Consider the following 26743-nt stretch of genomic DNA (forward strand, 5'->3'; position numbering starts at 1 on the left):
GGTGTGTGCAAGGAGGTTTTGCTGGGATGTGGCTTTGCTGGGGCTCTGTTTGTGCTGCAGGTGAGAGTCACCTGCTCAAATCACATTTAATCACATCATTTAAACTGAGTGGAGGCACCTGCAGCCTTCCCGTGGTGGATTGAGGAAAATCAGCAGCAGCAAAAGGGCTGGGGCTCCTCTTGTGGCAAATGTCAGGTGAGCTTCACCCACAATCAGGTTTTCTCCTCCTTTAGGCTTCCAGGCAGCTCAGGGGAAGGTGTCCCCACTGCTGATCTCAGGGTAGCCTTGGTGTTCAGGACAAACCAAGTTCAGAGAATGTGAATGCCACATCTTCAGGACAAACCAAGCCTCTTCTTTCACTGCTGCTGCTCTGAGGGGAACAAACGTGCTGTGGAGGCAAAGGGAGCAGCTGCTCCCACAACATGGGGTGCATTTGTGGATGTCCTGGCTCTGGGCTGCCCCAAAAGCAGGGCTGGCAATCCCAGAGATGGGGTCTGCCAGCTGTGGTGGCTGCAGAGGGATGGGGGGGTCAGAATTGCAGAAATGTGTCTGTCATTCCTGACTGGGATCTGACACAGGGGCTGTGGGCTCCCAGCCCGTGCAGGGCTCAGGGTGCTGCTGGATGTTTCTGCCCTCCAAGGAAACTCCCGAGCCAGGTCAGGCCGTCCTGATGGAGGGGAAACAGCAGGAGAGAGCAGCCTGTGTCCTTTTAAGGCAATCCAAAGGCTGGGACTGGGAGGATCAGGCTGGAAGGGAGGGGTTTGGCAGCGTGGGGAGCCCAGCCTGTGGAGAAAAGGCTTCCCAGCTGCTGTGAGCACAGCCCAGACATGCTCCCAGATCCCGGGGGCCAGCACAGCCTCCCCAGCCCTGCGTTCCCCTCCTCTGTCTGTCTGTCCTGCACTGAGACCCTCTGGGCACCTGGGAGCTCTGCCCAGGATAAAGCAGGGTCGGTTCTGACCCTGCCCTGGTAGCCAGGCTGGGGTCAGTTTCCCTTTTCCTGACAAAAAGCTCTCACACAGGGAAGATCTCGACTGCCCCGGCCTGGGAGGTGCAGGGACCTTGCTGTGCCTGTGAGCCCTTCGTGCTCCCATCTCTGCTTGGGGCTTGCACAGCCCTGCAGGGTTCAGCTCCCACCGCCCCAGCTGGGACAGCCACAGGGCCTGGGGGGCTGCGCTGCCCGAGGTGAGCCAGGATCTGCTCCAAGGGGGGCTCCTGGCGGGCCCTGCAGAGCCAGCTCCCCTCCTCATCTCCACACAGCTGAGCTGAGGGAGGTGACGAGATCCAGCCCACATGGAGGGCTGGCAAATCTTGTACTGGGAAAATGGGGTTTGGTTTTGGAGACCCTGCCCTGCTTTAACTGTTCAGGGGTCAGGAAGCACATGGTGACTCTGCTGCCTGTCCCCAGAGGGGAGCAGGATGGGGAATTCCAGAGGTGTTGATGGAAAGAGGCCCCTGGAGACCTCTCAGGCTGCAGCTTGTGCCTATTGACCTTGCTTGTATCATTGGGCCCCTCCAAAAAGTGTTTTATTGTCTTTGTAGCAACCCCTGCTGTTTGAGCCTCCTTGGCTTCCTCTTGGCCACACTCGTTGAGCCTGGCTCCCTCAGGATCTCCTTGCAGGACTTTGTTGTGTGAATGCTTCAAGGTTTATGGCCTTGACAAGTGCCAGGGCCCCTCTGGGCTGGAGCTCTGCTGCTCCTGTAAGCAGCTGACAGTATTTTGGGGTTATCTGCAGATCCAGGGGCCTCTTGATGGTGTCTCATCAGACACAGTTTAGGAATGAGAAGAGAAATAGAAGCATTTACAGCCTGCTGAGGAGCTGGATGTGCCTTAGGCTGGAGCTCAGGCCTTTGCCCTGCTCTGTCTTCTTGCTTTCAGATTTTCCAGGCTGTGACTCTGCCTGCAGTCCTGGGGGAGACTGAGAGTGCAGGGAGTGCCTGGGAGGGAGGCTCTGGTCAGGCAGGAGCTGGTGGTGCTGTGGGAGCTGTGCCAGAGCTGGGCCTTGGTGGTGCCAGGGGCATCCCTGGCTCTGCCCTGCCCTGCAGTGCCTGAGCCTGGTCAGGGAGGAGGAGCTGGCACTGTGTCCAGGGCAGCAGCAGCAGCTCTGTCACTGCAGCACCAGAGTCACCCTGGCCATGGCAGGGGTGGCAGCAGGGCTGTGACCTAGGGAGGTGCCTGGGTGGCTCTGTGGGTGCTCTGTCCCAGCATGGTGCTGCTCCTCCCTTTTCCTGGCACTGCCAGGAGCTGTGAGGTCCCACGGCTCCAAGGCAGGGATTTCTGCTGCCCCTGGCAGACAGGACCAGTGCTCCCTGGGAGGCACTGCTGGGGCCCTGAGTTCCAATGCTTCTGCCCTTCCCTGCCTTTGGGGATCTCAGTCCCTGCAGACACTGTGGGTGCTCTCTGCACCTGTGGGAAGGTGCTGGAGCTCCAGGCCTGCTCTGGCTGCCCCATCTCAGCCCCACAGAGCCCTGGCCCTGCTCCTGACTCTGCTTTCCCTGCAGGATGCCAAACTGGGGAGGAGGGAAGAAGTGTGGGGTGTGCCAGAAGGCTGTGTACTTCGCTGAGGAGGTGCAATGTGAAGGCAACAGCTTCCACAAGTCCTGCTTCTTGTGCAGTGAGTACTTCCCTTCCCTTCCCTTCCCTTCCCTTCCCTTCCCTTCCCTTCCCTTCCCTTCCCTTCCCTTCCCTTCCCTTCCTTCCTTCCTTCCTTCCCTTCCTTCCCTTCCCAAACCTTCCAAACTTCCCAAACCTTCCAAACCTTCCAAACCTTCCCTTCCTTCCTTCCCAAACCTTCCCAAACCTTCCCTTCCCAAACCTTCCCTTCCCAAACCTTCCCAAACCTTCCCAAACCTTCCCTTCCCCCCTCTGCTTCCTGGGCAGGGCTCCTCAGGATCTCTCTCATCCCCAGCCTGGCAGGAGCACAGATCATCCCAGGACAGGTTGGCTGCCCAAGCTGCCAGGGCTGAGCTCAGCCAGCACCCACACAAAGCCTTTGTCCATCCCTCCTGCAGGGAAGGGCCAGGCTGGGTGCTCTGCTCTGTGTCCAGATGTTCAGGATTGCAGCAGGAGCCAGGGCCCCTCCCAGCAGTGGTGGCAGGGCAGGAGGTGGCACATGCCATGCAGTGCTGCAGGAGGGGCTGCCTTTGGCCTGCTCTGTGCCTGTGCCACACTAAATGTGGCTGAGCCATGGAATCTCCTCATGTCTGAGGGGATAATGGGAGGAGATCCTGTCCTGGCCCTGGTGCTGATGGAAAGCCTCCTGAGCAGTGCTGAAGCATCATCCCCAGCCTGTCTGCAGATCCCCTGTCACTGAGGGTGTCTCTGGGCTGTGTTTGGACCCAAGTGTCACCTCTGGGGAGGGGCAGCAGGGCAGGACCTGGCTGCAGGTGATGCAGTGCTGAGCCCCCTCCCTGCCCCCTCTGCAGGGTCCTACAGATGCTGCTGGGATCCTGCTGCAATCCCCAGACCCCCTCCCTGCCTTTGGGGATCCTAGGGCAGTGCTGAGAGCAGCTCCTTAAATCTGGGGAATCCAGAGAGGCCACAAGAAGTTTGATTAAAAAATGAGCAGTGTCCTCAGTCTGTGTGGTACCAGATCACTGTCCTCTGTCCCTGGAGACTGACACATATCAGAGCCAGTGCCTACAGGAGATGGGGCATGGAGCAGCCTGGGCTGGTGGAAGGTGTCCCTGCCCACGGCAGGGGTAGGACAAGATGAGTTTTAAGGTCCCTTCCCACCCAAACCTCTCTGGAATTCTGTGGGCAGGAGCACACACGTTGTCTGTGTCTGCGATGGCTCCTTGAGACATTGATCTGTCACAGAGCAGCAGAAGTGCATCTCCAGGCTGGCCTTGCAGCAGGGCCCCACTGAGGTTTAATGTCCCCTCAGCTGGTGCCAGTCTCAGCATCCCATCACAGCAGGGAGCACAGCTGGGGTCTTTGCCATGGGGGCAGCAAGCAGAGGTGGCATCTGGAAACAAGGCACGCCCTGGAGCTGATCCCTTCCAGCAGGAAACTCCAGGGCCCTCGTGGGATGATCCCTGTGGTGCCCCTGTGCCCACCCAGCCTGGCTGCAGGACCTGTCCAGCCTGGCTGGGCACAGCTGGCACAGGGCACAGGAGCTGCTGCTGTGCCCATGCTCCCTGCAGGGTGAACAGGAGCTCCCATCTGGGGCAGTTTCCAGGCTGCAAACCTGCTTTGGCTGGAAGGGCTCGGTGGGAGTTGTTGAGGCATTTCCTGGGCAGGATGAGGGTGACAGACTGGGTTTGTATGGCAGCTGCTCTGCAGAAGGAAATCCTGTTTGTGTTTTAGCCTCAGATAAGGAGGGTGGGAGCGCTGCCCTCACCCCTTGTGCACACAGCTGTTTGCCAGGGAAATGCCATGGGATGCTGGGCAGGCCTCCAGAGCCATGGAATGAGGCCCAAGGCATTTCTTCCAGGAGGGAATACACAGCCAGAGAGGGGAGGAAGGTGCCCCGTGTGTGATTGTGGAAGCAAATGCCCAGGGAGGGGTCCTGGGCTCAGGACTGCTGTCCCTGTGCTTTGCAGGCATTTGTTTTGCCATTCCACAGGTACCCAGCAGCTCTGGCTGTGGCTCCCCTGCCAGGCTGTGCCTCGTGTGCCCACTGCTGCCCACTGTTCCCAGGCTGTTCCCAGGCTGTGCATGGTGCTCCTGAGCTCCTGCATTCCCAGCCTGTTCCCCAGTGCTGCATTTGGGCCCCATCAAGGAACTTAAAACCATTATCTTTAGGGGACAATAACAAATACTTCAACCAGATCTGCCAAAAACATCATCTAAAAGGAGCCAAGCCTACCACAGTGCATTAGAGCTCGGGGAGCAGCTTGGTGATTGACTCCTGGCCATGGTCCAGCTGCCTGGGTAGTGCAGCAAAAACGAGCTGGAATGAGCCCCATGGCCTTGGAAAGCAGAGGCAGCTCTTGTCTGATTGTTTTGGGAGCAGCTCAGCTGCTCTTAGAAAAACAAAGGGTCCTTAACTCCTGAGTGCAGTGCCCTGGAATTTCTGCAATGCACAAACCCGGGGGCTGGGTAAGAAATTTTTCTGTTGCCTCTCAAAGCTCTGTGAGTACAGATGAGGGACTGTGAAAGGTTGGGCTGGAGCATCCAGATCCCACCGAGACCATTCACTGCTGCCCCCGGGCAAAGCTCACACAAAACCCTTTGAAATGCCAGCGAAAGTGCCCAAATTCCTTCCTGATGGTGTGGCTGAGCAGTGTCACTGCAGGGCAATGCAGAGAGCCCAGGAGCAGCTTTGGAGCCAGTTCTCTGCCCTGGTCTCTCCCAGCAGATCTGTTCTCCATCCCAGCTCCTGCTGTGGTCAGGGCATGTGGCCAGGAGAGGACTCTGCCAGAGCCTCCTTAGATGGCAGGAGATGCTTCCCTTTCCTCCTCCTTGGCCCAGCAGAGGCACACAGGCTTCTCCTGGCTGTATTTAGTCATGGAAGGGCTGCCTTCTGCCCCCGCTCAATTTGTGCTGCTCCAAGGGGAGAACTCTGCTCTGTTTGCATTCCTGTGATATTGGGAAAGGCCCAGGAGCTGCTCTGCTGGCCCAGAAGCTTCTGGAAGCCTCGACATTTAAGGCGTGGAGAGCAGGCTGGGGAAGCTGTGGCAGCTGCAGCTGGATGTGTGTGGGGCTGGCTTGCCAGCGCTGCAGACTCTGCCCCAGGGGTGCCACCCTGCACAGGGCACAGGGACAAGGGGCAGCACCTGCAGCCTGGGTGCTGGGGCCTGCTCTGCCTGGCAGAGTGAAATAAATAGGGCAGGAGATCTTTTTGCTTTGTAATGACTTTGTTAAAAATCAGCTCCGGTGGGATGAGCCGACAGGTCGCGCTTATGCCACTGATGCTCCCAGGAGGGGCATGGAGGAGAAGGAAGAGTGCAGCTGTGTCTGCAGGCAGAGCTGGGTTTCCATCCTCACCAGAGTATCAGGAGAGTCCCAGTTTTTTGGTTTGATGTTTGAGGGCCTCTGTCCAGCCGACATCTTTTAGGTTAGGATGAGGGATAAAAAGGGTTTTAGTGGATACTGGATTCTGTTCCTCACGTGTAGACATCACTTTGATCCCTCAATTCCATGTTCGCTCAATGTTTTTAGGGGTTTTTGGCTAGGTTTGGTGAGGGGTTTCTTCATTTGCATGCCAATTCGATGTCCCCTCCTCTTCACCCTCCAGTGCCATCCTCCAGGAAGCAGCAGGTGCCACTCGACAAAAGGGGGAATTCTTAACCATCAACGACACTTAGTTAACGAAAAAGGTGATTACAACGACAAACAGTTAGAACTCCACCCTGGCAGCAACTATCCCAACCTATGAACTCTTAAAAAAATGGGCAGCTGTTCTACTCGTAACACAGAGGGTTTCAGGAAGGGCTGGGAAGGAATGGGGCAGCTGTGGGCAGAGCTGGGACAGGAGCTGGTACTTCCAGGACCTTAACGGGGGTTATAAAAGAGAGGCAGAGTGACTTTAAATGCAGGCAGATAATGACTGGGTAATGGGGGATGTTTTAAAACTGAAAGAGGAACAATCTAGATTAGATATAAGGGAGAAAGTTTAGATTAGATATAAGGAAGTAATTCTTTACTCAGAGGGTGGTGGAGCATTGCTTCCCAGAGAAGCTGTGGCTGCTCCATCCTTGTGTTCAAGTGTTCAAGACCAGATTGGGCAGGACTTGCAGCAACCTGGGGTAGTGGAAAGTATCCATGGCAGAGGATTGGAATCAGATAATCTGATTTGAAGGTCCCTTCCAACCCAAACCAGTCTGTGATTCTATAGAAACCTAAAAATCAAGAGAAGGCCTGAGCCCAGCACCAAGCTCAAGCTGAAGCTCTGGGTGGGCTCAGCAGGGCCCCTGAGCCTGGCTGCCATCTCCTCCTGTCCCATCTTGCATCCCACATTGACCCCCAGGGCTCAGACACCTGGCTGGGTGAGGGTTCCTCACCTGGGACCCCCCATGCCCACCCCAGACCCAGGGCTGAGGTGTCAGGGAGCCTTTGAGCTCTGGACAGGTGACTGCCCAATGTGTGAAGCCCTTGCAGTGCCTCAGGTGTGGCAATGGCCACAGGGCTGCTCTGGGATGGCTCTTGGTCCCTCCAAACACCAGCAAAACCACATTTGCTCACATTTCTCTGCCTCGAGTGCTTCCTGCTGTGGATTTGCAGTGGATAAGGTGTGGGGCTAGGACATCCATCCCCAGTGATTCCTAGGGAAAATTCACCCCCATGGTTTCAGTTCAGCTGCAGGAGAGCAGCGCCCAGAGGGTTAAGAGAGCTTTCCTTCCCTTGGTATCACCCTGTTGGCTTTGATGGTTGCTTCCTTTTAAAGCCAGACACTGCTCTTGTTGTGATCCTTATCTGCCTGGTTTGCATGTGCTCCCTGCAGCTGGATCCTGGCGAGGCTCTCCCTGCTCCTTGGGAGCTCTGCTGTCCCTGTGAGGGCTTGTTTTCCCCAGCTCATTAGGAGCTCTGGCAGAGCAGGCTGATGCCACTCCTTCCCCTCTGTTCCAGTGGTCTGTAAGAAGAATTTGGACAGCACCACCGTGGCCGTGCACGGTGAGGAGATCTACTGCAAGTCCTGCTACGGGAAGAAGTACGGCCCCAAGGGCTACGGCTACGGGCAGGGAGCTGGGACCCTGAGCACGGACAGGGGAGAGTCCCTGGGAATCAAATATGAAGAGTGAGTTGGAGCCTTGTTTTCCACACTGGGGCTGTGGGAGCTTCTCCCCACACCTGTCCTGTGGTGCTTGGCTGTGGTGCAGCTCCCAGCAGTGTCCATGGGCTGCCTGGCCCCTCTGCTGCTCCAGGGAATCCCACTGAGCCCTGTTTGGTGACTGGGATGGGATGGGATGGGACATGTCCCCATTGCCTGAGCACACTGCCCACCCCTCCCAGCACACAGCCCCCAGGCTGAACTTTCCATGGGGCTCACTGTTCGGGAAGTTCCCTTATAAACTGGGCTGGGGTTTGGAATCCACCTTGCACCCCTGATCGTGAGCTCCCTGCCACCCACAGGGGCCAGCCCCACCGACCCATGAACCCCAACGCAGCCAGGATGGCCCAGAAGGTGGGAGGATCTGACGGGTGCCCCCGCTGTGGGCAGGCCGTGTACGCGGCCGAGAAGGTCATCGGAGCTGGGAAGGTAACGGGGATGGGGGCACAGGGATGGGGGCACAGGGATGATGGGCATGGGGATGGGGGGCACAGCGATGGTGGGCATGGGGGTGGGGGCACGGGGATGGGGAGCACAGAGATGGTGGGCATGGGGGTGGGGGCACAGGGATGATGGGCATGGGGATGGGGGGCATGGGACACAGGAATGGGGGGCACAGGGTGCTGCATGGCATGGACACTTCAGAGAGGGTCTGGACCTGCCCTCAGCCAAGGCTGAGCTTGGCTCCAATGCCACGTTCACCTGGAAGCCTGGCACCAAAAGGAGAAGTTGGCATGTCTGGAAGCCAGGCTGTCCAGGCTGCCACTCTCACAGACTGGTAGATGGGGGAAAAATACATTTTATGTTAAATATTTCCAGCCCTGCTCAGCAGAGGCCATAGTGGACATCCTGTGTGATGTGCTGGGAGAGTGAGCAGTGACATGTGCCATGGCCAGTGTCCCTGGTCACTGAAAGGTGCCTCTTTCTCCCCTCTGTGCCACAGGCCAGGATGCTGTGGCCAGGCTTTGGGGCAGGCAGTGAATTCCAGTGGTCAGCACTGCCCACAGCTCGGGCAGGGTGCTGGAGTGTGGCCATGGGTTTGGTGAATGTTCCTGGGGCTGTTCTGGTGGGGCTGGGTCAGCTCAGGTTTGGTGTGAAGGTCGCTGTCACAGCTCTGGCACCCCCTGTGCCAAGCTCATCCCTTCACCAGGGTTCTTTGCACCGTGAGCTGTGACCTGGCCCCAGCCCAGCTCCTCTGCAAGGCCTGGGGGTCCCTTCTGCCCTGCCAGCCCCGGGACCCCAGATGAGGCCCCTGCCTGGAGCTGCCCTCCTCAGGTCAGGCACATGCAGAGCCTGTCAGGGACACCAGGCCAGGTTTTATGCCGTGGGGACAGAATGGCCATGCTGGGACAGCCTCACTTAGTGATGCGGTTTCACTCCCTGGCCTGCCTGGGCTCTGTCCTCCTGGGGCTTTGTGCTTGTCCCCTGTCCCCAGAACAAGGAGGGGGTCAACAGAAGGAAGGGGCCCCTCAGCATCATCACCCCCCAGCTGGCTTGTGGTGGACACGTTAAGGCTCAGCCCAGGGTCAGGAGCTGAATTTACCCTTAAAACCACGATCTGGGCTTCCTGGTCAGCTTCTGGCCCCAATGTTTACTGAGAACCAAAGTAAGTGAAGCAATTACATCAAAGTAGACCCACAGAGGATTCCAGAGCATGTATTTCATGTGCTAATGTTTGCTGGATGACTGCATCCAATACCTCCTCCTCCAGCCCATGAATTTCACATTTTCTTCCAAAAAAGGTTTCATGTTTTCCCAAGTGTTTGTTTAAATTCCTCGGTGAGCAGCTCTGGCTACTTAAGGTCTGCCTGAAGGCTGTGAGCTCATTTATCTCCAGGGGACTGCTGGAACCATGGGGGGTTATTTTTAAACATGTCTGGTTTTGGCATTTTTCCTCTCTGTTTTCTGCCTTCCTTGGAGCTGTGGTTGTGTGGGGCAGTTGTTCCCTGCTGCCACCCCAGTCGTGGGTTTCAGCTGGACAATGGGGGGATTTATCTCACTGGTTAAGAGGGCAGTCCCCAAAGAGGGGGGGATTGCTCCTTACAAATTATTCCAGAAATTGCTGCACAAGTGACTTCTTAAGAGTGTTGGCAAAATATCTCCAAAACTAGATCAGCACAGGAGCAGTGCCCACACCTGATGTTTCCTCTCTGTGTTTTCCCTGTGGGGCTGGGAGTGCTTTCCAGGGAAAAGCTTTTATCCCGTTCAGAGCTCTTTGCCAGCCCCTTTCGATCAGCAGCAGGGCAGGGAGCCTGGCTGGTAGCAGAGCCTGGCTGTGCTGTCCCTGGGCTCTGACTGGGCTCTGCTCCTGTCCCTCAGTCCTGGCACAAGTCCTGTTTCCGCTGTGCCAAGTGTGGCAAAAGCCTGGAGTCCACCACCCTGGCAGACAAAGATGGGGAGATCTACTGCAAAGGTGAGCCCTACCTTCCCTGCTGGCTTGTCCTGGGCTCTGAGGGCTGGGGGTGACAGGACCCAGGGGGGATGGAGGCTGGGAAGGGGTGAAAGGACCCAGGGGGGATGGATGGAGGTTGGGGGAGGGGTGGGGGTGAATGGACCCAGGGGGGGTTGGAGGCTGGGAAGGGATGGGGGTGAAAGGCCCCAGGGGGATGGGTGGAGGTTGGGGAAGAGGTGAAAGGCCCCAGGGGGATGGATGGAAGTTGGGAAGGGGTGGCCCAGCAGCTGCTTTCAGGACAGACTGTGCCAGCCACAGAGCTGGAGAATTTCCTGCTGATCCAGGGCCTCTGTTTGCCCAACAGATCTGGTAAACCTTGTCGTGGCCAGGCAGGGTGTGCCCCTTGGAGGGACCCGCTCCTGTGCCAGCCTCACCCGTGTCTCCCTTCCATCCTGTGCAGGTTGTTACGCCAAGAACTTCGGTCCCAAGGGCTTTGGCTTTGGGCAGGGCGCCGGGGCACTGATCCACTCGCAGTGAGCCCCAGGGCTGAGCCCTGCCCTCGCCCAGGGCTGTCCTGCGCTGCCCGCCCCACGCCGCAGTGAGTGCCCCCCTGTCACCTCCTGTCACCCTGTCACCCCCAGCCACCGCTGCTTGGCAGCACCAGCCCCTCCTGCCCTGCCCCGGCGCTCCCCACTGCCGGGGGGTCCCAGCCTTGTCCCCGTGGCGTCCTGCTGGGGCAGGGGGCACGGGGGGGGCACTCCCTGGCTCTGCAGAGAGGCCCCGGTGCCCGAGTCCCGCCCGTCCCGTGCTCAGCCGTGACACCGAGCAAGCAATAAAACATCAGCGACATCAGAGCCTGGCCCTTCCTCTGACTGCGGCTGGGGCTGAGGGCCCGGGCTGGGGAGGGGTTTGTTTGCAGCCCTGGACTGGAATGAAAGCCCAAAGGCAGCAATGTGGGGGTGCAGTCTGACACGGGATGGGCTCCCCCTCTGCTCCCACCAAGAATCAGCATGGAATGGTTTGGATTGGAAGAGACCTTAAAGCTCATCTTGTTCCACCTCCCACTAGCCCAGGCTGCTCCAAGCCCTGTTGAAGACTTCCAGGAATGGGGCTATCTGTTCCAAAAGCAGAGGTTGATGCTGGGAGGCCAGGACGGCCCTCCTGGGTGTGTTGGTAGCACCACACGTGTGCTCAGGCTCTCAAAACCCCTATCAGTGCTTTAGGTGGCACCTCTCCAAGAGGTGTGCCCAGCAGTAATTAACAGCTTTTCACCTACTCCCTGCTTTTTTACAGCTTGTGGATCATTAAGCCTCCAGTTTGGCAGCTGCCCAGGTCTAATTGGTTTCCATCTAAACTCTTCACTCCCTTTCTGTGATTCTCCTGTTGGACTGGTGGGACAGACTCGGATCACCCTCGCTGCAGCTTAGGGACTCCACAGGCAATTGAGTTCTGAGGTTTTTAGAGTTACAAACATTGTGGTTGAGCAAATGAGATGGGGAGTGTTCTGAGAAGCACAACAGAGGCAGAAATCCTTTTTTGGGGCAGGCCTGGGGCTCCTTTATCAACCTCAGTGCTTTCTCCTGTTCATCACACCCTCAGCTTTACATGATGTTTATGAAGTAGAGATGGGGAGTTGAATCTTTACCATCTTTACCATCTCCAGAAACTTCCCCCCTCTAGATTCCAGCAGGACCCCCTGCTCTGGGCTGTGGGGTGGCTGGAATGAGGGGTCTGGTGTGGGGGCACACAGCCCAGGCTCAGGAAGGGCTGGGAGCTGCAGCACAGAGGGCTCAGGTACCAGCCTGGTGGGGAGACCCAAACCTGCCTCCCTCGCTTGGCAGAGGCCCTGCTGCTCCACCACAGAGGTGAGGGGGCCTGTTCTGGAAGCTGCTGCAGGGATGGAGGGGTCAGGAAGCTGCTGCCTTCTCTGTGAGCATGCAAGGGATGCTGTGCTGCTGCTGCTCTGGCATCTCACCTGGATGTGCCCCAGGTGGGATTGTGCCCAGGCAGTGCTGGTTGGTCAGTAAAGCTACAATGAGTATTTTGTCCCTTCCTCATGCAGCTGTAGGGGTTCTGTCAGAGAGAGGGGAGGAGAGGGAGCCCCTCTGCTCTGGAGCCAGGCTGGGAGAGCTGGGGATGTCACCTGGAAAAATCTCCAGGGAGAGCTCAGAGCCCCTTCCAGTGCCTAAAGGGACTCCAGGGGTGCTGGAGAGGGACTGGGGACAAGGGCCTGGAGTGGCAGGACAAGGGAGAATGGCTTCCCACTGCCAGAGGGCAGAATTAGATGGATATTGGGAAGGAATTCTTGGCTGTGATGATGGTGAGGCCCTGGCACAGGGTGCCCAGAGAAGCTGTGGCTGCCCCTGGATCCCTGGAAGTGTCCAAGGCCAAGCTGGACAGGGCTTGGAGGAATCTGGGGCAGTGGAAGGTGTCCCTGCCATGGCAGGGGGTGGAACAGGATGGTTCTTAACCTTTCAACCCAAACCAGTTGGTGGGTCTATGAGATAGTGACATTTCACATGTGATGGACCCCAGAGAGGCCAATTCCACTTGGAGGCCTGGTCAAAGCCAGGAGAAAATGCTGGATTTGGTTTTGGAGGGCCATGGATAGATGTAGGTTGATGCTGGGAGGAAGGAACCAGCAGAAACCTTGACTGCTTAAGGCAGGGTTCCAGAGGTCAGGTTGGCCAGAGCATTTGGTGTCCACTGAGGTACAGGAACCGTCTGAGGATGGAGGTCCCACCACTGTGGATCCTGTCAGCATTGAGCCACACAAGCCTTGGAAGGGTTGTTTGATCACTGAAAGGGTGGTCAGGCCCTGGCACAGCTGCAGTGTGGGGTGTGGCGCATGGGGACGTGGGTTAGTGTGATCATGGCAGTGCTGGGGGAGTGGTTGGAATGGATGATCTTGTGACCTGGGAGGGCTTTTCCAACATTAATGATTCTTTGAATCCCTGCTTGTCCTCTGGTGCCCCTGTGCCTGGTGTCTTGTGTCCTTTTGCCAGGCAGGGCCATGTCTCCACAATCTTTCTATAGACAGTGGAAAACTGAAGTTCAGCCTCCCCAGGTCCTCTTTTCTCCTGCCTGGTGGTCCCTGCAGAGCTCCCAGCCCCAAAGGTCCCAGATAAACCATATCCCAGGACAGGGACCATGTCCTGGGGGTTTGCCCTGGGTGCCACACTCCTGCTGATCCTGCACTGGTCACTCAGGGTGGCTTAGGGAGTGACAGAGCCCACCGTGGGGACACCAGGATGGGATCACATCCCGACAGAGGCATGAGGGGGGCTGCAGGAGGTGGTGGGACATGGCCCAGGAGAAGCAGGGTGGGACTAGAGGTGCTTTTTGGGCACCTCCTGCCGGAGCTGCAGTGGGACAGCTCTGACCCTGCTACCCTCTGCTGGCCAGCAGCACGGCAGGGCCCAGCCGAGTCTGCTCACCTGTGCCAGGTGCTGTCCAGCTCCCCCTCGAGGCAGCAGAGCCGCGCTGAGCCCGGCAGCTCCCACCCTTGGGAAGGGGCTGAGGCACCCACACCTGCCCTCAAGGGACAAATCAGCACCCTGGAGCCTCGAGGTGATGGCACCACTGGAGGGGTCAGAGTGGAGCCCCCAGGCCCCACTGTGAGGGGGGATGTCACCCTGTCACCCAGCCCTGTGGGGATGTCACCTCGGGGCAGGGCTGAGCCTGGCAGCCCCGTGGGAGGGGATGTCACCTGCCCTGAGGGCCCGTGTGGATGGGATGAGCCGTGGGCAGCCCATGGAGTGCAGCAGAGCCCTTGGCTCACCCACAGCCTGGCACAGCGGGTCCTGCAGGGTTTGCTGCAGGGCAGGAGGTGCCATGTGCCCCTGGGCAGCCTGGCAGAGTGAAAGCCCTGCCCCTGCTGTGTCTGGGGAGATGGGAGTGGAGGACGTTCCCAAAGCTCCTTCACACCCAGGGCTGCAGGACCAGCTCCTTCCCTTGGTGGCTGGTGCCTGGAGGAGCAGTGACTGTGGTGAGCAGAGTGGCAGGGGTCTCAGGCAGGGACTGGCAGCCCTTGGCTCTCCACAGGCTGTGAGGATGGAGCTGGAGCTGGATGGTGAACCAGAACTGCCCACGGACATCCCAGCTTACCAGAACAGTGACAGTCCCAAAACTGCTCCCTCCGAGCTCCCAGGGCTGAGCATTCCTGGAGCTGAGCGTTACCCGTGTGTGGGAAAACAGCCTTGCTGGGGAACCCACACTGCTCTGCTCTGCTCTGCTCTGCTGGGGGAATCCACAGTGTTCTGCTCTGCCAGGGGAACCCAAACTGCTCTGCTCTGCTGGGGAACCCACGCTGCTCTGCCCCTTCCGAAGCACCGGGGTGCTCGGGGTGACCTCCGGGGCCGTCCCACGTCAGGAGCCCGGGTCTCCTGGGACAGCCGGGATCTCTGCCAGCGTGGCGAGGTTGGCCCCAGGGAGCACGAACCAGTTCCTGGCTCCGCCAGCCGCCCTGCCCTCTTAATGAGGGATAATGAGGTGCATCTCATCAGCGCTGCAGACTTGCCCGCCGGCCACGGCGGCTGCCGGCAAAGCCCCCGGCAGGGAGCGGAGCGATGGAGGGGCTGGGGCAGGAGGGGACTCCGGCCGGGGTTCTGCGGGGGCTGCAGGAGCAGGGTGAGCGCTGTGTGCCAGGGAGACAGCGGCTGATCCAGCCCCCGTCAGTGACCCCGGGAGGATTTCTCCCCATTGCAGACCTCATATGGGTGAAGGACCCACTCTCCCATGCAGGGGCACATTCAGCTGCCCAGCCAGCTGTGACCGTCACCCCCCGTGGCAGCCCGCATAAGTCCCCAGGTGTGCCCCCGACAGCCCAGCCCGGCCCGGGGAACCCTCGGTGCCGGGCGCTGGCATAGGAACAGACGGTGCTGCGGTGGCCGGGAACGAGACGGGCTGGAAAGGAGACGGTGCTTGCCGGCAGGGGGGGAGGATCAGGCAGGAGGACCGCTGCGCTGCCCCGGCCCCGCTCCACGGCTCCTGCACAGGTCACAGGGCTGGGGATGCTGCTGCTCGCTGTGGGACAGCCTGGGCGCTTCAAACTCCCATCTCGGGGTTTGAGGGATGGGAGCTCTGTGTGCTGAGGCGTGGCCCAGCACCCTTGGGTGACTGACTGGGGGTGGGTGACTGTCAGGGGTTGTCCTCATTGCTGCTGTTCTCTGCTTTTGTCTCTCCTCCTGGGCTGCTCTCGGGGTCCCCAGGGCCCCTGCAGGCACAGCCTACTGTCCCAGCTGACACTGCACCCAGCAGCCCTTGCCCTGGCACTGCAGCCCATTGTCCCTTCTTGGCTGGCACTGCACCCCAGCCCCCCTTGCCCGGTAGCACTGCACTCGGTACCCCTGCCTGGCTACGCAGAGGCCTCTGCACCCTACACCCTGTGCCCGCGGTGCTGCACCCCCAAGAGCTGCTCCTGCACCTCCAACATCTGTGCTTGCACCCCGGGCGGTCGTGCACAAGTCCCCGAGCCCTGCTCCGTTCCATCCATGCACAGCTGCCATGCAGCCCCGTCCCTCACACACCCTGCACCGCTGCCATGCAGCCCCGTCCCTCACCCCGCCTGTTCACACGAAGGCCCCGAGGCCGCGCCTGCCCTCGGGCACCCCAGAAGCTCCTCCCGGGTGAAGCGGGGCTGCGCCGGGCCTGGTCGGGCTTCGCCTGGGCGTGAAGGGAGCCTGGGAGCAGGAGGGGCCAGGCGAGGCGCAGGAATGCGAGTGGGAGAGCGGCCGGGCAAGTAGCGACAGCTCCTGCGAGCGCGGATCCCACACGCGGCTCGGGCAGGGAGCGGAGCCCGGCACGGGCCGGATGGGGCTCCCCGAGCCTCGGCCCCTCTGAGAGCCGCGGCGGGAGCGGCCAGGCCCGGGGCAGCACGGCCACCGCGGGTCCCGGCCCCGGGAGCTCGGCTGGGATTCCCCCGGCGGGTAATGCCCAGCTGGGCCGGCGCAGGGTGCTGAGGAGCCCGGGGCCGAGCAGCCGCCATGACCCCCGAGAAGGTGCTGAGGGAGGGGGTGCTGGAGAAGCGGAGCGGGGGGCTCCTGCAGCTCTGGAAGAAGAAGCGGTGCCTGCTGACCGAGAAGGGGCTGCAGCTCTTCGAGCCCAAGGGCTCGCGGCGCAAGGAGCTGAGCTTCGCCCGCATGAAGGCCGTGGAGTGCGTGGAGTGGAAGGAGCGGCACATTTACTTCACGGTGGTGATGGACGACAGCCTGGAGATCGATTTCCGCTGCGCCCAGGAGGACCCGGGCTGGAACGCCGAGATCACCATGGGGCTGGTGCGCTTCAAGAACCAGCAGGCGATGCAGGAGGTGCGCGCCCGGCACAGCTGCCGAGCAGGTACCGCAGCCCAGCATGAGGTCCCTGGGCGCAGGTTCCCTTCCCTGAGTGGTTTGGGAATCACAGAGGGGGTCCCGTGGAGAGGGGTGGGTCTGCAGGCTGATGTTCCCATGTCCCCCCTGCACTGGCTGGGATGCCCCCGTGGGTTTGGCCTCTCTGTATCCCTGGACAGGGACTTTCTAACATCCTCCCTCTGTCTGGGGTGGCCTGGGGGGATACAGGGCCCTTTGCTATCCTGCACGTGGGATGGGGGGTGGGGTGGTGTGAGGAGGGGTCGCCCCACTCCTCAGTCCCTCAGGATGCCCCATGTCCCAGCGCTGGCCCAGTGGGTGACAGGAGCCTTCTCTCTGCAGTGGTGCAGCTGGACACAGCCCCGGTGGGGCAGCCCCGGGAATCGCAGCTTCCCAGGAGCCGGATGGAGATGGCGCTCGGCTCGGCAGGAGCTGGGGAGAACGGGATTCCTGCGGGCAAGTGAGGTCACCGCTGTGCAGCCCGGGGACAAGGACAGTGGCCCCGGGGAGGCCGGTGCTGGCGCTGGCCCCCCCTTGCTGGGGCAGGACAGAGGCACCGCAGGAGCTGAGCTGGCACAGCCACCTCCCCTCGGCACAGCGGGGCACAGGACACAGGCAGGGCCACCACCTTACTTCAGACAAGGCAGGAGGTGACATCCCTGCCTGGGGCCCCACCGCCCTTCATTCAGCTGTGTGCAGGACCTTGGTGCACTGCTGGGGACCCCAGGCCTCTCCTGCGGGACAGGGGATAGATGAGGCTGTGCCCGAAGGATCTGTGCCACAGGGAGCTCTGCCTGTGTGACAGTGACACTGGGACAGATGGATGTGGCTGGGCCCCAATTTTAAAAAGGGGCTGGAAAGCTGCTGCTGCAGCAGGGACCCCTCAGCAGGGCACTGAAACGATGGTGTGGTGACACAGCCGTGCTGCTGGACATTGTCTCACCCTGGGATGTCCTTGTGCTGTGGGGGAATGCTGGGGACCCCAATTCCCTGTACCAAAGTTGTCCCTTAAAAGGACTTTCAGCTTCTTACCCTGGTGTTGCTTTGATTTGTGGGACCCACAGGGCACGGGAGAGCACAAATCCTGCACAGAGCTTTGCCAGTCATGACCCCTAAAGCAGCATCCCCCAGTCGGGCTCCAGAGGCCCCCAGCAGCGCCCCGAGGCTCCCCGGTCACCAGTCCCGCTGCTCCCGTGTCCCCAGGGATTCCCACGGTGGTTTGTGCGCTGGTGACGCGGGAGCAGCGCTGTGGCTCCGCAGCAGGGAGGGATGGCCCTGCCCCGACAGGCAGCGCAGACAGCAGCGCCTGGAGCCAGCAGCGCTCCGCAAGCCGGAGCCTGAGCCCAGCCCGGGGCCGGAGGCGCTGCGGATCCTGCCGGAGATTTCCCGGCCGCGTGGGAACCATGGAGCGCGGTGTCCTTATTGCCCGGGCCAGGCAGCCTGCACCCAGCCTGAACCCCAATCCGTACCCCAGCCTGCACCTGTACCCCATCCCGTACCTCTGTACCCCAGCCTGTACCTGAACCCTGATCTTTACCCCAGCCTGACCCCAGCCTGCACCCCAGTCTGTACCCCACCCTGTACCTGAAGCCCGATCGGTACCCCAGCCTGGCCCCAGCCTGCACCCCAGCCTGTACCTCTGTACCCCACCCTGTGCCCAGCCTGAGGGTCCCCATGCCGGGGCAGTGCTGGTGGCTTTGGGGACAGTGGCAGGGCTCTCTGTGCAGGGCCAGGCTCGTGCTGGCTCTGCAGGAACAGTCCCCGGGGTGTTCCACCCAGCAGAACCTCCTTGGCCAGGGGGGACTCAGAGCTGCATTTACCGAGACCCCCCCGGCTGGGGCTGCAGATGGAGCCAGACCCAAGCACTGCACAGATGGGGCTCTGCACCACCTCAGAGTCATGACGGGGACAGGGGGGCTCCAGGGGTGGTGGGACCCTCCACAGGACATGCTTCAGGAGTGGTGCCCTGTGTGGACAAGCCCCAGAGCAGGTCCCTGCACATGTGTCAGGAGGGAATGGGGTGGCAGGAAGGTGCTGCTGCTTACACAGCATTTCCAGGGGAAGGATCCCTGTCCTGGGCTTTCCCCTGAATCCCCAGCTCCCAGAGCCAGGGGACTCAGTGAGGCCCAGTCAAAGCCATGTGAGTATCCCAAGCCTGTGCCATGGTGCGTGCCAGGATGGGGAGAACCCAGTGCCAGGGGTTCCCAAAGTTACCAGCTTTATTCAGTGTGACTCCTTTTTATCAATTTTTCTGCTCTCTTGCCCCCTGTAAATAGATATTTTCTGTTTTCCAACTACTAGCAAGGAACTGTCAGAAAAAATTATCAAGGAGAGTATATAAGCACCAGCCCTGGCCGTGGTACATCCCTGGGCACTGATGATGAGGCAGCAGAGAGGCCATGGTACCTCAGAGCTGGGGGGAAATTCAGGCAGTCAATGCAGGGAGGGGACAATAAGAAAACACAAATCCTGTGTCAGTGTTTCAGGTCCAGGCAAAGTCAAGCTTTTCCATCCTCATCCTGAGCCCTTCATCCAGTCCAACACACATCCAGGCTCCCTGCCTGGACCCCATATCCCCCAGGGACTTTAGAGCTCCCCAGGCCTCCAGGTTTGGGATTTCCTTCTGAGCAGACACCCACACTCGCCCCATCCTCTGGGGGTGGATTCCCAGGCTGACCCTGGAGCAGGGGCTGGGTCAGAGCCCAGGCTGATCCTGTGGGGGTGGAAGGTGTGCTGGCTTCATCTCCCCTGGGAGGCCTGAATGTCTCTGCAGAGGAAAAATCATCCTGAGACTGAAAAACAAATAAACAGCCCAGAGAGCCAGCCAGGGAGTGGAGAGGGGCCAGGGCCAGAGGCTGGAGCATCCCCAGCACCAGGGATGTGGTGCCAGCACCCTCCCAGTTCAAAGCAGGAGAGGACCTACAGGAAGCATTTCCAATGCCCCTGGATGTGGGGAAACTGAGGCACAACAGGGGATGCAGGGTGGGTTTGTGGCCCCTCAGCCCCTCCAGCACTGGGGCTCCCATGGCTGGGCCCCCCCAGCCTCCAGGGAGAGGAGAGAGGTGCCCTGGAGCACCCAGAGTTCAAAGGCAGGAGCCTGAAAATCTGGCTCTGCTGCTCCCAGCCCACGGTGCCCTGTTCCAGCATCCCTCCCCACACTTCTGTGAGAGTGCTCCAGTGCTGAGGCTGCTCTAGGGGGCTGCCCCGTGCTCCCCACCCTGGGCAGGGGCACCTACAGGGACTGGCACTCTCCCTGCAGCACCACGGGGGTGCAGTGGGTGCACAGGACAGGAGTTTTTCCTACCTGAGGACATCCCAGGGCTGGCTTTGGAGTTTGGGGCTGGCTGGACACCCTGAGTGCCAGGGAGGGCACTGGGGTCACAGTGCTGAGACAGGGAGGTGCAGCCTGATGGCGCCAATGCTTTTGTCACATGGGAGCTCCTCCATCACCAGGTGCCCTGCAGAGACCCTGGCACTGTCCTGCTTCTCCTGGGATCATCCCTGAGCTCGTGGGTGGCTCCTCTTCAGATAAAAATGAAAAAAAACAACAAAAAAAAAGAAACCCCAGCTGTACCAAGTAGCATTCTGCTTTCTGGCTTAGGTCAACTGTTCAACTTCCTCCAGATGCTCCTAAAACGATTTCATTGTTGGCCATCCTTAATGACAATTCCTAAATCACTGGATTTTGGTTTGGGACACGGCACCTGCCCAGAGCTCTGTCTGTGTGTCCCTGCTGCAGGGAGCAGAGCCTGGGATGTCCCCAGCACTGCTGTGGGGGCTTGGCCATCCCCACTGAATTCTCCTGCACTGCAGTGTGGGAAGAAATGCCTGTGCTTGCAGCACAGCCCCTGGGGTGCTGCGGGGCCAGGGCAGGGACTGCAGGGTCACACCTTCACTCCCCAGCCACAGGGCCCTGCTGGAGGGACTCTGTGTCCCAGGGGGTTCAGAGCTGTGCCTGTGACATCCCCAGCAGTAGAGCAGAGGCTGTGGGAGCCCAGGAAGAAAGAAAACGAGGGCCCAGACATTGCTGGAGCTGCAGGGGGAACAACCAGCACATACCAGCACCTGTCTGTCCCCAAGCAGGAGCCACTGAGCAGCTCTGGGGGCAGGGGTGGCACAGCCAACCCAAAGTGGATACTGAGATGTGTCTCAGAGACAGATGCAAAGGTCTGCAAATGTTGTCTTATATATCAAGAGTTCTCTTATCGTGATAGTGGAAGGATTCAATATCACCAGAGTTTCATACCTCTTCAATGTTTGTCACAAGCAGCTCCTCTAAGCACTGACTGTTCCCAGCCCTCACAGCAGCCATCTAACTCCTCTGACTCCCACCAATCCACTGTTTTATACCCCCGTTCTTATTTGCTACAGGTGTGGCCTGTTATCATCAGGCCTGCTCCTAATCTTTAGTAATTGGTTCAGCTGCAACTCTTTAGGGGATAAGATTACATTCTGTACCCATACTGTATCCCCCTACATGCAAATACTCTGAAAATGTCCAAAAACTCTGTCAGGGTCCCTGCCCAGGCCAGAAATTTTGAATTATTTGGAATAGTCTTTTTTTGCTCATGTAGAATATTTTGCCTTCGGCTGGAAACCAGCCTGGAGTTTGTGATACTCAAACTGATGTCACTGCTGAGCCATGACTGCACTGGCACAGAACAGCCCAAATCCCCCTCCTGGTGAGAACAGCCCACAGGATCAGCACTGGGAAGGTTTCATGTGTCACTGGCAAAGCCATTGAAAGCTTCAAGTCTTCAGTGGGTGGCTCCATTTCAATAATGTCCTTCCACTATCCCAAAGTAGGTAATTCCTCCTCATTTAACAAAGCCTTTTCCATGTGCCAGAGGCACAAGGCAGGAGCCTGTGCTGCTCCTAAAGGGCCCCTTGGCTTTTGGGGGACCCTCCCCAGCCTTATGCAAACATTTCAGGCCTCCCCAAAGTATTCAAGCACAGAAAAACAAACTGGCCATGATATTTCTAGAAGTGGAAGGTGTTTCTTGCATTTTGGGACAATTTCCCTGCTTTGTATCCAGCCCCAGAGCTGCCTGCAATGAATTTGCCCTCTGTAGCCAGGTGGGGAGGGTGAGTCCCTCCCAGCATGGAGGGGCTGGCATGGGCACCCTCTTGAGCTGCACCAGCCCAGGGGGGCTCCAGAGCTTGGGGGTCCCAGAATGGGGCTGGGACAGGAGCAGGACATGGAGCAGCACATCCCAAAGGGATGAGGAGCTTCTGCCCTGCCAGGCAGTGGGAAATGGGGATGCCCTGGTGGGGCTGATGCAATGGGATGAAGATCAGTGGGGCAGGTGAGCTGAGAGAGACCTCTCAGTCCCTGGGGAATATTTGGGGTCTGGCCTGGGGCTGTGCTGGTTCCCAGGCTGGGCTGTGATGATTATCCAAATTCGGCCCCCTTTCCATCTCGGGGCATCCCTCAGGTTTGGTGGGATCTGTTCACAGATGCAGCAGGGGGAGGAAATTCCCCTCAGGGCTGCAGGAGGCATCAGCTCTTACAGAAGCATCCCAGGAGCTCCCACTGCACTGTCACCAATCCACAGAGCAGGTGGGACTGGCTGGGTTCCTGCTGGATGGTCTGCAGGAGGAACACCATGGGGGACATTCCTCAAGACATGGCCCTTCACCACTTCACTGCCACCTGACCCTGCAATCACCCAGCTTAGGGGGTGACCTCACTGTGCCCTGGTCCCTGAGCTGTCCCACAGAAGGAAAATCTTCTCCCACACCGTGGTGAGTCTGTGGGGCATCATCTGTCCCAGGGCTCTGACAAGCCTGGTGCAGCTGGGGGCTCTCCTGTCAGCCCCCAGTGCTGGACTTTGAGAGTGGCAGTGAGGCTCAGCCCCAAAGGACACCAGGGGCTCAGCCCCAAAGGACACCGGGGACTCAGACCCACAGGACACCAGAGGCTCAGCCCCAAAGGACACCAGGGGCTCAGCTGTCATTTCTAAGTCTGTCCTGGATGCTCTGGGACCTATTGGTTTTGTGAATTCCATGGGGGTTGATGGAACAAGGATGGTGGCTGGGAGAGGGTGAGGACAGGATGGATGGGAAGGTTCCAGAGGAAGGGAAGAGATCCCTCCAGCATTGCTTCAAGTCCATTTCTGCAGGGAGATTGGCTTCATGTGGGGCAGCTGAACTGCTCACAAGAGTCAGGTACCTCTGCATGTGGGGTCTCCAGACCCTGAGGAGCCAGGGACCATGCGCAGCTCTGGCAGCCCCTGCCATGGGTGTGGGGCTGATGCACCAACACCCTCCAGGGACTTGGAAGGACCAGAGGGGGAAAATGCCCCATCCCTCTTAACACATGCCAGGGGTCCACGTGTAAAAGACTAAACAAGGGTGACCTGTAGGTCCCAGGGACATTCAGGGACAAGCAGCTGTCCCTGGGGAACTGCTCCTGCCTGGCTCTGAACTCCCCATACAGCTCTCTGGGAAATTTCTGCTGGCATCCATCCCCTTGGTGGCAGCCCATGAGGAACCCTTCCCTTCAACCAGTGGCTCCCAGTAACAGAGGGATATTTGATATTTGTAGCAGCAGCAGCAGCACATGGACAAATCACAGAATGATGGAATAGTCTCAGTTGGAAGGGACCCACAAGGATCATTGGGTCCAGCTCTAAAGTGAATGGGGATCAAACCCATGACCTGGCTGTTATCAGCTCTGACCAGCTGAGCCAATCCCAGATACATTTTTATTACTTTGCTCTCCATTTGCCCTCAGCACTGCTTTGCCCTGTAGATTTCCAGCCTGATCCTTCCCACCCCCAGCAGCTCAGAGTGGTGTCCAAGGCCCAGGTGGCACCTGATAAAACAACCCCTCACCTGGAGGCAGCTCCCTGTGCTGTGTGAGCCAGGGATGGGCACTCAGAACGTCCCCTCTGTGTCAGCTGGGGAGGAGGGATGGGGCATCTCTGTCCCCTGTCAGTCCCTCTGTGCAGCCCCCATGGCAGAGCCGGGGCTTTGAACCCCATGGAAAAACCCCAAATCTGGGGGTCCCATTGCCCATCCCGCTCCCTCCTCCTGTCCCCGGGTCCCAGCAGAGGATGAAACCCGAGCCTGGCGCAGATGGCATCCGGAGCAGCCCCCGCCCCATCCCCGGAGCTGCGGGAATGCAGCGCCGTTGTCACGGGCTAATTTTGGCTCCTCTGTGCTCCGAAAACAATTCCAAGGCATCCGGGAGGAAAGATGCTGGAGGCCTGGCCCCGAGGGGGCTTTTCCTTATAAAGGTCTGACGGGGCTGGTTAAAGCCTCCTCCTCCTCCTCCTGCTGCTCGAGGGGAGAGCAGATCCTCCGTGCTGGCCAGGGAAGGGTCCTTGCAGGGTCCCGGGTGGGCTGGATGCAGGGGGGTTTCTCCCCTGCCCACTGGGACTTGCTGGGTGCAATTCCCACGAGGATGGCACTGCCACTGCCAGTGCTGCTGTCACCCCTCTGCCAGCAGCTCCTGCTGTGCCCAGGCAGAGGGAAGGAGCCGAGCTGCCCCACTCCTGCAGCTGTGTGTCCCTCTGTCCCTCCTGGCCATAAAAGCCCCAGGATTAACATGCCAGGCATTGTCCCTGCTGGGCCCCACGTAGGGAATTGTTTGCTCCTAAATTTGTCCCTAAAAATATCCCGGGGAACAGGTGCTGCCTGCCCTGCAGCCCTTGTCATGCAAAGGGACACTGGGCAAGGGGCTTTGTGGGGAGCAGTGGGACAGACAGCAGCCTTTTCAGTGCTTTTTCACTGCTTTTCACGGGGAAAACCTCAGGGCCTGTGAGGGGCTGGGAGCTGGCTGAGCATGCCAAGCTGCAGCGCTGTGCTGGGCAGTGGTGCTGCTCCTTTTCCTTAGAGAGGGGACAGTGCCCTCTTGGTCCCCACCCCACCTGGCCTGAGGTGTGACCAGGCTGATTTTCACTATCATCCCTCAGCAGTGCAGCCTGGCCTGCTGGGGTTCCCTGTCCTGCTCTGGTGCCTCTGGTGGCTCCCAGGAGTTCCTTGGCCAGGGCTGTCCTGTGTGTGCCCTATGGTGCAGGGCAGCAGCTCCCAGGCGGTTCACACCCCCTCCCCTGCCTTCTGCAGCCTCTCTGGAGCTCTGTCACACCAGAGGTGCCAGGAGGATGCAGCCCATGCCCAGGGCATCCCCAGCACTGGGCAGCCTGAGCCTGTGTGTGTGACCCCCAGAGCCCCCTGTGAGCAGGGGCTGTCCTGGGGCATCCCAGTGCCCAAAGGGGCTCCAGGAGAGCTGGGGAGGGACTGGACAACGGTTGGAGGCACAGGACAAGGGGAATGGCTTCCACTGCCAGAGACAGGGATAGAGGGGAGAGTGGGGAGAAATTCTTCCCTGTGAGGGTGGGCAGGCCCTGGCACAGGGTGCCCACCATGCACAGGACTGCCCCATGCCTGGCAGTGTCCAAGGCCAGGCTGGACAGGACTTGGAGCACCCTTGGGTAGTGGAAGGTGTCCCTGCCATGACTGGGCTGGGACTGGATGATTTTTAAGGTTTCTTCCCACCTAAATCAGTCTGGGATTATTCCCATGCAAGCAGCCCTGGAATCCTCCAAACCAAAGGGGGGTTGTGGGCACCCTGGGACCCAAGAGCAGTGACACAGGGGTGACCTGTGTGTGCCCCTGTGCTCCAGGCAGGGCCCCAGGTGTGAGCAGCAGTCCCAGCACGCCCGGGGTTGCAGCAGATGCCTGCAGAGGAGGGGATTTGTGCTATTTTTACCGACCACTTGCAGGCAGGGCTGGGATTCAATATCCCCCCTCAGCCCCAGCCCCGGCAGAGCACGGCTGTCCCAGCCAGGCGTCACCTCCCTCCTGCACAGCCAGGTAAGGCACTGCCACTGCCCTGTCCCCTGTCCCCCTGGGTGTGCTGGGGCTGAGATGGGCACGAGACCCCCAGCACTGGCATGGGACACAGAGGAACCCCCAGCACGAGGATCTGCCTGAATTTCTGCCCCTCTCTGAGGGGCTCAGACATTTCCTCTGCTCTGGGAGAGAGGATTGGTGAGGCTGCAATGGGGACAAAGACTTTGAGCTGATATTTGCCTGTTTTTTCCCAAACCATGGCAAACACGACTGTTTGAGGAGCACTTGCTGTGTGTTCCAGACTGGCTCACTGGTGGGAGGTTCAGGGTGGGAACAGAGATCCCTCCCTCCAAGCTGGGAAAGTGCTTGTGCTTTGTCTCCAGCCTCCTGGGATGGGGGAGGATGTCAGAGTGGACTGTGGTTGGGTTTATGGGATTATTTCTTTTAAGGATTTCCATGATCCAGTGGTTCAATAAGCTTTACAAGCTTTTCACAGCTGGGAAAATGCAAATATTACAGAATTACCTTGCCCAGATCCTCTCGTCCCCATCAGGGACCAAAGTCTCTCTTGGATGCTCCAGATCCAGCTGGAGCCCAAAAGTCCTGGCACTGGGGATTGCTGGGGATGTCTCACTGGCACAGCTGAGTCCCTGCAGCTGTTTGGGAAGCCAATTTAGAACTGTTTGGCCCTAAAATGTGACTGACCTTGGTAGAGGTCGTGAGCTCGAGGTGTGGTGTGGATCCCACCCCAAGGAATGCCGGGCTCTGCTCCAGCAGGGGACAAAGGAAAGGCTGAGGCTGCTCCCAGCCCCCTCAGCTCCAGGGAAAGAAAGGCTCCTCTGCCACCCCCAGAATAAACCTGGGAGCAGGAATAAACCCAGGCTGCTCAAGGCACCAGTGCTGCCTGCTGTCCGCTGGGATGTTTGTCACGGCACCAAAAACCTCCACAAAAGCAGGAAACTGAATGTTTGATGTGGTTTGAGGACAAAGAAATTCCTGTTCTTGGGATTTCTCCTTGTAAATCTGGGGATTTGGATTGGGAGGCACTGGGGAAGATGATTCCTGATGGGATTTTATTACATTCCCCCCCATCCCCCAAACTTCATTTATTCAGGACATATCTGGCTGAGCTGTGGGCACATGGGGAGGGAACAGGGACAAGGGAACAGAGCCAGGATGTGCCCTGAGATTTGCTTGGCACAGGCTCCACACAAACCTGTGAGCAGCTGTTTGAGACCAGCTTTTCATTTCTCCCAGCAAAAATCCTTGGGGTCTAAAACAGTTTCAAAATATCAGGGGATGCAAAAGGATCAAGGCAAAAAAACCCCTGCCTGTCCATTTCACTCCCAAGGAAAAGCACTAAACCCATGCCTGGAAAATGCTGTTTAAAGGGGGAAAAATACTAAAATTTCCCCCCACATTTTTCTGCTGCTTGGCCTCACAGGGTGCCCTGGCTGCTCAGCACAGCAGGGTCAGAGCAGGGCCAGGGGAGC

The 26743-nt window shown here is 59.1% G+C and overlaps 2 protein-coding genes and 1 long non-coding RNA gene across 4 annotated transcripts in view; 2 read left to right on the forward strand and 1 right to left on the reverse strand.

The window, feature by feature from the left end:
- The window catches only part of CSRP1 (cysteine and glycine rich protein 1), a 15490-nt gene extending 4532 nt beyond the window's left edge, over positions 1–10958 (forward strand). Inside the window, exons 2-6 of the mRNA XM_064733195.1 lie at positions 2500–2612; positions 7511–7679; positions 8015–8141; positions 10032–10125; positions 10565–10958. Of these exons, the coding sequence (XP_064589265.1) occupies positions 2501–2612; positions 7511–7679; positions 8015–8141; positions 10032–10125; positions 10565–10641 (579 nt within the window). The 5' untranslated portion in view covers position 2500 and the 3' untranslated portion in view covers positions 10642–10958. The remainder of the gene's footprint in view (positions 1–2499; positions 2613–7510; positions 7680–8014; positions 8142–10031; positions 10126–10564) is intronic.
- A 3798-nt stretch (positions 10959–14756) lies between these two features.
- PHLDA3 (pleckstrin homology like domain family A member 3) lies at positions 14757–16975 on the forward strand. Its single transcript, XM_064733224.1, has 2 exons — positions 14757–16440; positions 16794–16975. Exons 1-2 carry the CDS (start codon positions 16089–16091, stop codon positions 16913–16915), a joined length of 474 nt encoding a protein of 157 aa, XP_064589294.1. The 5' UTR covers positions 14757–16088; the 3' UTR covers positions 16916–16975.
- LOC135458213 (uncharacterized) lies at positions 16639–20771 on the reverse strand. 2 transcript variants are annotated; one of them, XR_010442876.1, is made up of 4 exons: positions 20698–20771; positions 19756–19973; positions 17927–19218; positions 16639–17891 (listed from the first exon to the last, which is right to left on the reverse strand). It is a non-coding gene; the product is annotated as an uncharacterized LOC135458213 (long non-coding RNA). The 2 variants fall into 2 exon arrangements; XR_010442875.1 differs by having other exon boundaries at positions 16639–19218.
- Positions 20772–26743: the final 5972 nt, after the last annotated feature.

Source organism: Zonotrichia leucophrys, chromosome 26 (genome assembly GCF_028769735.1).
Source record: "Zonotrichia leucophrys gambelii isolate GWCS_2022_RI chromosome 26, RI_Zleu_2.0, whole genome shotgun sequence".
Taxonomy (NCBI): Eukaryota; Metazoa; Chordata; class Aves; order Passeriformes; family Passerellidae; genus Zonotrichia; species Zonotrichia leucophrys.

Bases quoted from the DNA above. Each gene is read 5' to 3' on its own strand.
- PHLDA3 (XM_064733224.1), top strand. From the start codon at position 16,089: ATGACCCCCGAGAAGGTGCTGAGGGAGGGGGTGCTGGAGAAGCGGAGC. The intron at 16,441-16,793 runs GTACCGCAGCCC...TTCTCTCTGCAG, and splicing joins CCGGCACAGCTGCCGAGCAG to TGGTGCAGCTGGACACAGCC.